General features: G+C 57.7%; 1 protein-coding gene across 5 annotated transcripts in view; it reads right to left on the bottom strand.

Moving 5' to 3' along the window:
- Window positions 1-2,208: 2,208 nt before the first annotated feature.
- The window catches only part of NISCH (nischarin), a 31,913-nt gene continuing 20,772 nt past the window's right edge, over window positions 2,209-13,349 (bottom strand). The window contains exons 14-23 of one of the 5 annotated variants that reach the window (XM_074313063.2): window positions 11,564-11,688; window positions 11,063-11,164; window positions 10,402-10,442; window positions 8,202-9,581; window positions 7,607-7,810; window positions 5,792-6,140; window positions 5,161-5,317; window positions 4,536-4,664; window positions 3,836-3,997; window positions 2,209-3,441 (exon numbers count right to left, since the gene is read on the bottom strand). In XM_074313063.2, the coding sequence (XP_074169164.2) occupies window positions 2,831-3,441; window positions 3,836-3,997; window positions 4,536-4,664; window positions 5,161-5,317; window positions 5,792-6,140; window positions 7,607-7,810; window positions 8,202-9,581; window positions 10,402-10,442; window positions 11,063-11,164; window positions 11,564-11,688 (3,260 nt within the window). In that variant the 3' untranslated portion in view covers window positions 2,209-2,830. The remainder of the gene's footprint in view (window positions 3,442-3,835; window positions 3,998-4,535; window positions 4,665-5,160; window positions 5,318-5,791; window positions 6,141-7,606; window positions 7,811-8,201; window positions 9,582-10,401; window positions 10,443-11,062; window positions 11,165-11,563; window positions 11,689-13,349) is intronic. The other 4 variants (XM_019724321.3, XM_074313064.2, XM_019724320.3 and 1 more) reach the window with 4 other exon arrangements.

Raw genomic sequence — 13,349 nt, 5'->3', positions numbered from 1 at the left:
GGGCGGGCACTCGCTTTAAAAGCAGCCTGGAGGCCCCGCCAGCTCACCCCCACAGGAACCCGCCAGGATTTCCTCCTGCCTATCAGCAGCCCGCAGGCGCAGGGGGAAGGGAAGGTGCTGGCTGTTGACCCCTGCATGGATGGCCTAGGCCCTGCTTGGGGCTTCCTGGACTGGGACCCTCCTGGCATCACTGCCTCCAAGTCCAACATAAGCCACAAATCTGGGGTCTATCAGAGGTTGTGAAACAAATTCAAATGCAAATTCACATTCCCCACCCCAAGTGTCTTGCAAGCCCAGCATGTTTCAGCGAGAGGCTCTGGGGGATTCTAGGGTTTGGAGGCAGGGCAGCCCCCGAATCAGGTCTGTCTGCTTCGACCCTCGCAGTTGCTGAGGGCACTTGCAGTCCTCTAACTGTGTGAGGCTCTGTGCTCAGTGGACTGCACAGTGCACTGCACCTCCTCTCAGTTGCCCCAGCTGCCCCTCCACCTGCTCCAGCCCCTCATCTCCCCCCTACAGCTCCCTTCTCTCCCGAGGTCTCCCACTGGTCTTCTTGAGGCCAGTGCCTCTCCCTGCTGTTCTGTTCTCCACTCAGGAGCCTGGCGCCATGGCTTCCACTGCACTCTACACCCCTGTCCACGTCAGGCTGGCCTCTCTGACCTGGTTGCTGCTTCCCCTCACTCTGACCCAGACATGCCAAGTGGCCCTAGACATGATTTCACCCTAGATCCTCTCACAGGAACTTACCAAAGGCCCAGTCTCAGGTCAAAGGTCACTAGCCTTCATGTCATAGCACAGCCTTCATGTCATAGCACTGCCATCAGCTGACCCTGGTTTAGTTTATTTTCTGTTCTCTGATGGAATGTCAGCTGTGGGAGAACAGGGACGGTGTCTGGCTGGGTCACACAGTAGACGCTCAACACAGATTTGTGGAACAAATGAATGAATTGTGAATGAATGAAGGTGGCTACTTTTATTATCCCTGTTTCTGATGGGGAAACCGAGGCTCAGAGGGGCTAGGTAACTTGTCTAAGGTTGCTCAGCTAACCAGTGTTAAGATGCAATGCCAGAGTTGTTGCCTGCAGAGCGTCCCCCACCCGCACCCACACACACACTGTGCAGCCTCCCCTCAACAGGCAAAGTCCTCACTGGACCCAGGCTGGGTCAACTGTACATGCTGAGCTGTGGGGCCTGGAACAGTAGCTTAGGTGGTGAAGCCGCCATGTGTGAGGCCGGGCTGTGGTGTACCCTGCTCTGGTTGTCACTGTCCTGTTTACAGAACACTGAGATGAAGATTTGCAGGTGGCCATTTGTAACTGCCTTCGATAATGGCCTGGTTGGGGGAAGCCTTGTCACCTGTCCATCTCCCTCCACCTCAGCAGGCTCCCGCTCCCACTCCCAGCTGGTGGGGCAGTTGGGCTGGTCTTTGATCCAGCCGGGGGAGGGGGTTTCAGTGGGGAGACCTTCCCCTTAGTGGCTCCCTGCTATACCCTCAGTCTTCCTGAGGGCAATGTGTGTCCTCTAGGCCAGGATCCCCACCCTCCGCACCCAGGGAAAACTGGGGAGCAGAAGGCCTGGGAGCCAAGTTGGGCTCTTTCCACTCACCTCCTCCCCAATGCTGTCCAGGGTAGAAATGGGTTAAGGGTGGGTACAGGGGCTGGGTCCCAAAGAAATCCCAGACTCACCTCAGTAGGGCTCGCTGAGGCAATACCCATCTCTCAGGATGTTAACAGACACACGTGGGCACGGCCCTCCTCCCCACTATCCACACCTGGGGCCACCTTCCTACAGGCCTTTCCCCTGTGGTCATCTTGGTGAGACCCCCAGACCGCACCCAGACTCTAGGCCTTACCCTCACAATAGGCTGCAGCCTTTGGTGGGGTCGGGCCAGGTGTGACATTCCAGACCTGCTGGAGGTGAAGGGCAGTGAGCCAGTGTGCCAGGCGTGCCCTGAGGAGGCTCACGGCTTAGCCACAGCCCAGCATGACCCGTCCAAAGGCTCTTCACACCTCCCCTATCCCAGGCTCCAGGGCCACCCAAGCAGCATCTGGCCCAGGGAGAGCTGCTCCCTTTACCCTTCATCCCCTCCTTCCTCTCCCCCAATACATCATGTTCCTGCATCTGGAGGGTACCTTCTCTCCCTCAGGCCAACCATGTCCTGGGACAATGCCCTACTGGGACTCCAGCAGCCTTTGAAATAAAAGACCCAGATTGTGTCAAACTCTAGTTTATTGGAATAGAGAAAATAGGCAACAGGAATCACACTTGGTGCTGGCAGCTCTAGGTCCCCTGCCCCTATCCCTCTCCGCCTCAAGGCCTGGGGGACTCCTGCCCCCGACAGGGCTCTCCCACTTGTCTGGACCAGGAGAAGCCTCCACTTTAGAAAACTGCACGGGATGGGAACTTCTGATATGCGTTCTGCTGCCAGCTTCGTGATTAGCAGCAACTGCTCACAAGGACGGCAAGACGACAACTTGACATTACGCGTCCTGACGCGTAAAAAAGTGAAGACCTATGACGTCACGTATGAACAACAGTTCTACAACAGGAGACAAGACACTTCTGTGCCCGGCCACGCTGCACCAGGGGCAGGCGACAGAGCCACAGGAGGCTACTGGTACACGGAGGCCCTGGCGGGGCCGACACTTGCACTCCCACAGTTAGAAAGAGCCAACTGAACAAATATGTTCACATTCTCTGGGAGGACAGTCAAATGAAGGTACCTAAAAGGGGGAAGAAATCATCTTAAAAAGAACAAAGAAACCCTCCTTCCCCGTACTGAGCAGACATCAGGCTGGACACGTGGGGCAGCAAGGGCTGGCTGCAGCCTGGACTAGCCGGTGAGCTCCACGGGCAGTTCCCGGCCGCACAGGGCCTCCCACTGGCGGGCCAAGAGTGAGATGAGCTTCTCACGGCTCTCGGCGCTGGGGATAAACACCTGCCACTGGACCTCACGGCCCTGGCCCACTCTGGCTAGGCCACCTGGCACCTCCCCGAAGTGGTCCAGGGTGACGTTGCCCATGAGGTCATGGCCCTGCACATCATCAAAGACAAGGGTGAGAGCCTGCGGGTAGGTTTGGTAGCCCATGAGCACACGGTCCAGGTCCCGGACACGGCGGCCATCGTCTAGCCGGTACCGGTCTCTCTGTGGCGGTTCTTTGGCAAACTCGGGCAGCGGGTAGTGGATGAAGTCCTCATCCAGGAGGAAGATCTCGGCACTGGTGAGCAGGAGTGTTTTGGGGCGCAGCATGCCCCTACAGTGCCCAGGTGGCGGCGTGCCCACCTGGAAGGCCTGCACATACAGCAGGATGCTGAGGCCCATTGCCTTCTCTGGGTCAGCCACCTTCTGGGCCACAGTGAACGTCAGGTCCCCGATCTCCTCCTCACTGGGGTAGGTGAACTTAACGCGGCTTGAGTGGATCAGCTCGTAGTTCTCCATCTTCCCTGCAGAGAGAGATGCCCGCTAGGGCTATAGCCTGGAACTGGCCTGTGGTGGGGCTGCTGCAAATGCCAGTAGCCCCAAGCCACCCAGAGATGGCAGCGTGGGCTGCTATCTGCCAGAGGCGGGAGAGAGCACCAAGCCCCCCCCCCCCAGGTAGAGACCCACTGGCCAGCAGCCCAGAGCAAAGCAGACACGTGAAGTACGTCTGCCAGATGGCTGAGGGTTTGCTGCCATGGAAAAGCCCATGGAAAACCCTAGCTGGCTAAGCAGCACAAGAGAGAAACACTGAGACAGAGGCAGAATCTTGCTCCAGGGCTGCTGCAGCCTTTGGGGTTGGCAAGAAGGCCCATGACGTCAGCCTGGATGGCCTGCCTGCAGCCGGAGCTGGGCGGGTACCTGTGGTCTTGTTTCCGAACTCGGAGTAGAAGTCCCTGTCAACAGGCTCAGGTGAGGGCGTGCGTTCCAGGGAGGAGAGCACGGCCATGAGGTGTTGCAGGAAGCAGTGTGTCAGGTAGCTGTCCCGAGTCAAGCATGTCACGACCTGCACTGGGGAGGAGCCTATGGGAGAAGGGGCTGGTCACGGTTGCAGGCAGCTGCTCCCCTCACCCCGTCCCTGTGCCTGGAGCCATCTCTAGTCTCTTATCAGGTCAGCCTGGACCTGAAGCCCACAGAGCCAGGGCCAGGAAGGCACATGTGGGAAAGCATCACGGGGCCTGAGGAGCCGGCCAGTTCTCAGGCCGGAAGGGCTATGACATTTTTCTGGAAGAGTATATAGAGGCATTAGGGAAAAAGCTTAGCTTTCTCTCTTCAGGAAGTGTGAGTCAGAAACATCCTGCCCTCAGCCCAGGGCCCACTCCGCCTGCCCTCCAGGCACTGCCCGGGACTTCACTGCCTCTGCCTGCCCCCACTCCGGCTCCAAGCCCTGCGGGGTGAGTTCTGCACCCTCAGCAGTTCCTGAAGCTGCTTCCTCCTGCTCTGGTGAATTCACTCTGAGCAGAGAGATAACTGCCTGTGATAATGCACCCACATATGGAAGGTGGAAGCCCACTGGTAACACTGGCCTTCACCTAAAATAGGGCAAAGCAGTGTCACTCACCCGTCAGCCGGAAATACTGGTCAAAAAGCCCAACATTGACTGTCTGCAGGTCGCTGAGTTTTAAAACAAAGCACTGGGAGATGTGGAAGGGACTACTGTTATAGTCAGTGTTCTTCTGATGCCAGAAATCTGTGGAGAAAAAGGGACCAAGGGTGGTGGTGGCTGTGCCTGGCGAGCATGAGCAGACTAGGTACACAGCTGTGTCCAGCAGGAATGTGTCCCCACAGCTGGCCTGGCCTGCTAAGGAGCCACCAGCACCCTCTATGCACACAATGCTTCACAGGCAATGAGTCTGGGGTCTGCGCTGCGCATGGCTCAGTGGAGTCACCAGGAGTCTCCCACTGAAGCCCCAGGTGCAGAGTCTGCTCCATCTCTCACCATGGCTAGTTCTCGGGGCTCACCGGGACCTGGCCTGGCACTTTCACATGGGGCCTTAGGTCCTTCAGGACAATGTCATGGGGGTGAAGCTGCTTCACCCCTCCTTCCTCAGACAAGGGGTTCTCAGTCCAGTGCAACTGAGCTGCTGCTGCCTGAGGCCACATAATGGGTTCTAGAGATGGAGCCCAGCCTGTCTCCTCGGGCATGGGCCCTGAGCTCCCGGATGCCAGCAGGCCCTGGTGCCTACCCTGCAGTGGCTCTGAGAAGTAGCGGCGGAGGCCGTCGTGCAGCACGAAGTACACGGCCTTGGTGGAGAGCAGCATGCAGGCAGTCACCTCCAGCCCAGGGGTCTGGTAGAACACCACTGATGACCACATGAGGTGCCTCAGCTCCTCGTTTTCCACCTGGACACAAAGGGGCTGGTTTGGGCCTGCAGGAGAACAGGGCCGGGAGGGGCACGCCACCTCTCTTCCAGACTGTACCTGAAAGCAGATCTCTAGGCAGAGCACCCCTGTCAGCCCTACAGCCCTGGTCACATGCCCACAGCCTTGGATGGGGAGATGCAGGAACTTCATTGCATTTTGTCAATGGATTAATAAACTTGGAAGCACACAGGAAGTGAGGGGTGGGAGATGGGTGTACAGTGGGGTCTGCCTGGGGCTCAAGGATAGCAATAGACACAGGGAAAGAAGGTGACAGGACAACTGACCAGGGGAGGGCAGCCCAGGACCTCCCTACCCAGGCCCTCAAAGCTGTGAACGGCTGAAGCTGGGGAAAAGCCAGCACAGGTAAGTCAGAGAACCTGTGCTGACCACAATGCAAGCTCTGCCACCGCCTCCAGGACCAATTGTTTGTTCACACCAGCACCCGGCCTGTACCTCAGCAACGCTGCTGTGGAAGAACTCCACGATGGCGCTCCCACGCAGGCTGGCGATGTGCCGGAGCGATGGGCAGGCGGGCAGGTGCGAGGGGATCTGATTCTCCTCTGAGGTGGACTGGATCAGGTGCTCGCTGGGGTACTGGGCAGGGACCTCAGCTTGTGCCAAAGCCTCTGCTGGGGCTGAGGCCTCTACTGAGGCTGGAGCTGGGGTCTCCTCTGGGGCTGTGGCCTCTGCCCGGGCCAGAGCAGGGACCTCCACTGGGGCCAGGACTGGTGCCTCTGCTGGGGCTGGAGCCGGAGCCGGAGCCTCTGCTGGGGCCTCCTGGGGACGCTGGTCATTGCTGCATCTCCCAATGCCCCGAGAAACACCACATTAACATGGACCCCTATGGAGGTTCATATCCTACACGCAACCACAGAGTATAAGAGGAGCACGTGTACCACACGCCACCTCTGGGGTCCCTTGGGGATTTCATCACCAGGTTCCCTATGGGAAGACAAAATGGCAGAGGAAAAGGCCCTGGCCCTTTCTGTTGGGAGAGAGATGGGCAGGTGGGGGCAAGACAAGCCATCTGACATCCCAGGGCTGGGACAGACACATGTGGCCCATGAACTGAAAACGTATTTTGAGAAGGTGGTAGAGGTGTTAGAAATGCCACTTCAGAGTCCAGAGCACAACTCAGGTGACCAGGGCTGGGACCTGGGCACACACAGAGAGCCAAAAACTCAAAATGCCCCTCAGCCTGCCTTTGCGTCCTCTCTCCCCTCACCCAGCCATCACTCCACGTGGCCACGCTAGGTTTTCACTGGTCTGTTCCAAGCACTAGATCAAATAATGCTCATAACACTTAAAGCTCATGGAGGTTGCGGGGCCCCCCCGCAACCAGCCTACACACCCGTATCCATGCTGAGGGAAGTCCTTTGGACACTGTTCTCTCAACTGGACAGCCCAGCTGTGGAGCAAGATCCCTGTGGCTCTGATTTTGCACTGGGCCACATGCCCCCAACAAGCTTCTGGGCTGTCCACCTACTGTCCTGGGGAAGAGATGCATCTGCGGGGGTGAAGCAGGGCACCTGATTTCTGCATGGACTCCCCACTGTGGGCAGGTTCCAGCCAGGCTTGGGGGTGGCAGAGAAATGGAGACCAGGTGTCACCAACCAAAGCCTCAGCACAGAGGCAGGGAGATGGGGAGACAGCTGTGCAGGGCCACCTCGGGCATAAGCTGTTTTCCAGCTCCTGGAGGCAGCAGGAGTCTCTACATACAGAGGGCATGGGACTTGAGCTGGGCCTGAGAGGGGTACCCAATTCAGCCAATAGGTTGGAAGCCCTCCGGGAACATCAGCTGCAGGGCTGGCTTGGAGAGAGAAGCAGGCCCTGAGAGACGCTGGGGTGAGGACAGGTTCGTCACCGGGACAGAAGAGAAAGAGCTAGACTGTGTCTCAGGGACGGGGTGTGACAAATGAAGGACTTTCTCGCCCAGGTTGGGGAAGCCCCAGCATATGAAGCCAGGGGGCTGTGAAAGGAGACAGGGTCACCCTCGAGGGCACACGGCCTTCGAGCCCCAGGTGGGGGTGAACTGTAGGTGTGACCCTTTCCCCACCACAGGCCCTCTCTACCCACAGTCCCAGGGAGCCATGAGGAAAACCTGGGAAGGGAGCCCAGGGAAAGTCAGGCTCAGGGGGCAGGAGCAGGGGGGAGAAGAGAGTGAGAATGAGTAAGACAGGGCTGCCATTCCTTCCCTGTGTGTGCCTCAGTCTTCCCCCAGAAGAAAAAGAGCTTTACATGAGGTAACCAACCTCCCTGCTCACATACTCAGACCTTGCTGCTCTCAGCCAACAGATTCCTTTGGAAGGGACTCTCCCAATTACATGCAGAGAGGGCCCATCAGCAACCCAGGTCTTTCTGAGAAGGGGTGTGTGGCTCCCCACAGGGTAAGGCTTGGAGCTGGATGTCAGAGGCAGGTGATGGCTGAAGCAGTCCCCCAGGCCACAAAGCCAGCCACGGCACAGTGAGTCCCTGGGGAAAGGGGGCGGTGGGTGATGCTTAGAGGCCATGCCTGGGCCCAGTGGAGCAGAGTGGAGAGAGCCAGGGAAGGTGGGGGCAGACCCTAGGTGGCAGGGTAGTGGGCCAGCCTGTCCTTGTGAAAGGACAGCTTTCTTAGGCCTTTTCTGAAGCCCTGGGAGAGAAGGAGGAGCCCTATGCCAAGCCCAAGGGAGCCAACAACACTCCTGAGAGCGGTCAGGCGCTGAGATCAGCTGAGGAACTGGGCCCACCTTGGACCTATTCACACATGGCAGGTGCTCAGAGATGTGGCCTGGGGTGAGTGGTCTCAGACACAGAGATGTGAACTTCCTGGGCACATACCAGCCCCATGCCCTCAGCCCCAAAAGCCTGTGCTCAGTCTCACCTGGCCCTGCCCTTAGCAGGCTGGCCATCCACGAGGGGCCTCTGGGACTGGCCCCCGGTCAAAGGGGTCTTGGCGATGACCACGGTCTTTAGGTCCTGCAGGGAGGCCCGCAGCTGGTTGTAGATACGCAGGAAGTGAAACTTCTCATGGGGCAGCACGAAGATGGCGGTGACAAAGCGGTAGCCCACGAGCAGCTCCAGCACATGGCCGTCGGCGAATGCGCCCCTGGGCTGGGTGCAGCTACGTGTGGGGTCCAGCAGCACGGTGGAGAGTGGTACGCGGCTCAGCTTGAAGCTGTTGCGGTTGCGACAGTTGTGGGTGCCGCGGTTGGGCATGGGGTTGAAGTCAGCCTTGATGACGTTGAGGTGCTGGGGCGTGAGCAGCAGCCAGTAGGGGATGGCGGCGGACTTGACGGCCTCGGAGGGCGCGCAGCAGGAGCGCCGCACGGCCGAGCACAGCGTGCAGCTGGCCCACTCGATATTGCCCGAGTAGTCCCCCGCGGCCGTCCGCACCATCCGCTTGTCGCTATAGACCAGGTAAACAGGGAAGCAGCCCTGGCTGCGCTCCTGGCAGCCGCCCGCCACCTTGTAGAAGGCCAGCAGCTGGCGGAGGAACTCCTGCAGACTGGTGTGGCTGCCGTAGAGGACCGGGCTGCACAGCATGGCCATGTGCTGCGGCGCGAAGCAGGCGCGCAGGGCCGCGTGGAACTCGTGCAGGTTGGCGGCGTCCGAGATGATGAAGAGCGTGTTCTCGCTGTGCCTCACCTTGAGCACCAGGCACAGCTCGGGCATGAGGAAGCCGAACTCCGTGAGGTCTCCGTGCGGGAAGCAGAAGACAAAGCGCAAGGAGGACAGGATGTGCTGGCTGCTGCCCCGGGACTCCTGGTGCGGGATCTCGAAGACCGCGATGCCGAAGTCGGTGAGCACGAGGCAGGCGGCGAACTGGCGGATGCTGGCCTGCACGTGGATCAGGAAGCACCAGAGCACCTTGAGGATGCGGATGTGCTCCAGCAGGAAGTCCTCGTCCGCACCCAGGGCCCACTCCAGGGCCAGGCGCTCCTCCTCAGCGTCCTCCTCCTCCGCCCGGCCGCTCTCCTCCTCTTCCTCCGTGTCTGGGGGCCCCATTTCGAAGTAGCGGTTCTCAGCGACATCCTCGTCGTCCTCATCCTCGTCGTCCTCGCCATGCCCGCCCCCCTCCTCCCGCTGGTTGGCAGCCTCGATCCAGGCAGGCAGCTGTCGCTCGATGGCCTGCCGGATGAGTGTGCTGAGGCGCTGGATGAAGTCCTGGTTGGTGGCTGTGTAGCCGATGCAGGTGAAGGGCAGGAAGATGATCTGACCCGACCCAGGCACCACCTGCACCTCGGGCTCTGCGTGCTCCCCACTGTGAGAGGAGAAGCCAGGTCAGTAACACGCTGGGCTGGGACATCCCGCCTGCCAAGTCCGGGGCCTGCTGCTACACCCTGGTTCCCAGGAACCAATTCATGGGTCTCCCAGGCCTCCTAAACAGCCAAGTCTATTCCTAGGACAAGCGCCCGGGTGGGGAGCCAAGGTGCCAGAAGGCTGGGGTGGCCAGTTTCACCAAGGCCACATGTCCAGCGCTCTGATGACAGGTGTCTAGCAGTCCTGCCCACACCACACAGGTTCCCCCAACAAAAGCATCACAGTCATTCAGACGCTGCCCCAAGATAACGAGTGCTCGAGGGCATGAACTCACTTGTTGGCAACAGTTCCCTTGAGGGGCACCCATGGGAGGGGGGTTCTTGGGACCTTCACACCTAAATTCAAGCTCTGCTTGCCCACTACTGCCCTTGTGAAAAAGTGTGTTACAGGAGGCTGGGAAACCTCCTGTCAGAGTGACCCTCCAAAGGGTCAGAGTGAACACTTCGGGTTTTAGGGGCACCCCATCCAGTCTTTTTTTTTTTTAAAACAGCTCTTTAAGAATGGAACAATCATTCTTAGTCATAGGCTGTGGACCAAACCAGCCCTGATCCGCTGACCCCTAGTGTAGGATAACATGTGTCAGGCAGAGTTTAGGGATTAGAATTTGGAAGCAGACCAGAGCCCATCTCATCGGTTTATTTAAAGGAAGATAGTTCTAGAGGACTTCTGTGAACAGATTTTTAACAAACTCCATCTGGTTACCACTAGCCCACAGCTGAGTGTGCAGAAAGCTCAGAATGCCTTCTTAAGCTCCTCCCTACCTTGCACCGCCAACAGCTCCTGGCATGTCATCGGAAGGTGCCTGAGAGAGAAGGAAACGCAGTCACCCCACCTGTTGCAGCCATTCCTTGGCATCTACCAGGTGTTGGAACCTGAGCCTGGCACCCCACCCTCTCCCTCACTGCCCTACAGGAAGTTCCTCACCATCCCACGCTCTACTCCGGAGACTCTGGGGCCTTGAGGCAGAGACCCCCCATTATCCTGCCAGTGCATGGCAGGGTTGGTTCCCACCCGTATCTGTCTGCCCCCAGCCCACACTCCTAACCGTGGGCCAGGCCCTCTTGCCAATCTGCAGCTCATTTTGTGCCTCTGGGTCTGGCATCTGAGTGTTCCCTGTGCCACTCCAGAGGGTCCACATGGCCAGTCTACCAACTTGGTAACTGGCTAGTAGAGGAAACAAGGAACAGTGACTGCACAGCACCTGGCAAGGCCCTCCCAATGGTCTCTGGGTAATGGGGAAGACTTAGGGAGCCTCCTTCCTACTGTATGATTCCGGGCGGGTGGGTGAAGGGGTGAGTGCTGGGACAGGATGAGGGCTTGGCATACTGTCCAGGGTCACACGGCCATAAGACAGAGACGGGGCTGGAGGGAGGCCCAGGTACCAAGCACACTCCCCACGCACATGGCAGATGAGCCACTCACATCACACTTGCCTTCCTCCTCTCTTCCCAGGACACATGAAGAAGCTCCAGAACCCTCAGCAGCAGCCACAGTGAATGTGCCGGAGTCACACTGTGTCCCAAACTACCAGGGTGACATGTAGGAATGGGCAGAATGGCTCAGGGGTGTCAGGCAGCAGGGGAGAAACTCTTCCTGATGGATTTGAAACCCAAACAAGCCCCGCCACCCCTCCCACCTTCTGAATTGCTTTCCCCAGGGGAGTCCGATCACATGGGCTAATGGTCATCTGGCTTTGTCCCCCAGGGCCCAGTGAGAGACAACTGCCTGTTCCCACTGGGACAGGGAGAAGAGGGGAGAAATGGAGACGGAGGCTGAACACAGACCCTTAATCACAAAGCAGAGTACAGCAAGCACTGGCGACAGCTGCCACAACTCTGGCCAGGCCGTCTCCTACTTCCATCAGCCTCAGACAAGAGTTGGCACAGAGGTAAGCAATTCCCAGAAGCAGGAGGCAGGCATTACCTGTCCCGCAGGAATGGACTCCAAGGAATCAGAGCATCCCCGGGCAATGGGCTGGTCCTCGGGAGTGAGACTGTCGGTGGACGAGAGGCTGCTGGCCAGGGCCTCCTCTTGCACAAACATGATTCCTAGAGACCAGGGGCAGGCGGGTGGGACAGCGGGGCAGGGAGAGCAGCCATTCAACAAATGGGGCTGGGCCCTTGAGATATCAGCATGGCCAGGGGCTAGTCAGACCCCCAAATATAGCCACATGGATACAGAACAAAATGGTAAAACTGAAATCTTAAAATAACTTGAAGAACAAATGACGGCTTATCTAATCTCAGGGTAGAGAGAGAGTTTCTGAGCCTAAATCCAAAGGAAGAAATTCAAGTGTGACTACATAAAAACTAAATATAAGTAAAAAAAAAAAAAAAATCCTAAAATAAAATCAAATGAAATGAGAAAAAAGTACTTGCAATATTTGACAAACACTTGTATCTTTAATCTATAAAAAGCTGTTACAGATGACAAAAATGGGAGAAAGTTAGAAATCCCATTAGGAGACTGCAAAGAAAGAAGACATTCCACAGAAGAATGGCCAATGGATGGAACGTGAAACAATGCTCACCCTCACAGGTAATCACAGAAGGGCGAGTTGGAGTAAGACACTAGTTTTGTCTCTCACTTTGGCAAAGGTCAGATTGACTGTGTGGCTTGGACCTGGCCTAACTGGGCAGAGGCGGGCAGGGGGTACAAGCTGGCCCACCCAATGGGAGAGCAGTTTGGCAATATGTCCCTCAAGAGCCTTAAACGTGTTCACTCCTGGAGCCTCTTCCCAGCTAAGTGACTGATAAAGCCGCACCCCATGATATGACACCTCCGCAGCTTCAGACACACAAGGGCACACCACTACAAGGACAACCCATGCCCAGCACCTGTGGCCTGCTGCCCACAGGACACACCCACTGACCCCCCCCCCCCTCGAGGTAACCCCTCATGGACAGCATAAACTGATGCATGCACCCTGGAAACACATGGTGTTTTGAAATCCTGCTGAGGCCGTTCTAAGAATACAGCATGTCTGGGCCCATTACTTCACTCCAGACGTTTCCTAGACTGCTGGAGGGTCAAGTGTTTTTTAACGTTTTCCTAAGTGCAGCCAGTTGGATGAACACTGAGCATCAACCCCTTGTTTCACAAAAATCTGGAGGCGCCCAGGGTGTGCCTCCACAGCCTGACTTTACCCCTGGTCACCACGGTTCAATGAAATGACTCCGAGCCCTCAGAGCCACAGAGGTCAAAGACCCTTGTCCAGCTCATCTGCTGCCTGAGGACAGGACAACTCATGGAGCCCAGGTCCTCTGCCTATAGGCTAGGCAGGCCCATGGCCCAAGCCCGACTCCCCTGCCCCCAAGCAAAGCAGCAGCAGCCCTGAACAGGCAAGCAACGTGACAGGCAGAGCTCTGCATGAAGCGCACTGTTCTCTCATACAACCCAGCCCCACCCTCTTCCCTCACATGCTCAGATCCTCCTCATCCTCTAGGGTTCCCCTCACACGCCTCCACTGCAAAGCCCTCTCTGCTCTAGACGTACCTCTCCCTCTACAAAAATGCTCCCAAATCCTCTTACCCTGTTCTCCCTTGGGCTCAGCTCCCCAAGGTCCTCAGGGGCACTCTCCTGGTCATCTTGACCCCCCCATAAGGCCATGGGAGAGGGAAGCCCTAATTGGTCAGGTCTGATGAGCAAGGAGCAGTGCTGTCCTTCCCCAGCATTAGCTCATGCACACCTCTTACTATTTACCACAGTT

The sequence above is a fragment of the Rhinolophus sinicus genome, chromosome 5 (assembly GCF_057876585.1).
Source record: "Rhinolophus sinicus isolate RSI-liver-muscle chromosome 5, RSI-T2T, whole genome shotgun sequence".
Taxonomy (NCBI): Eukaryota; Metazoa; Chordata; class Mammalia; order Chiroptera; family Rhinolophidae; genus Rhinolophus; species Rhinolophus sinicus.
Note: the sequence above shows the minus strand (reverse complement) of the source record. Positions and strands in the feature narration are given on the sequence as shown.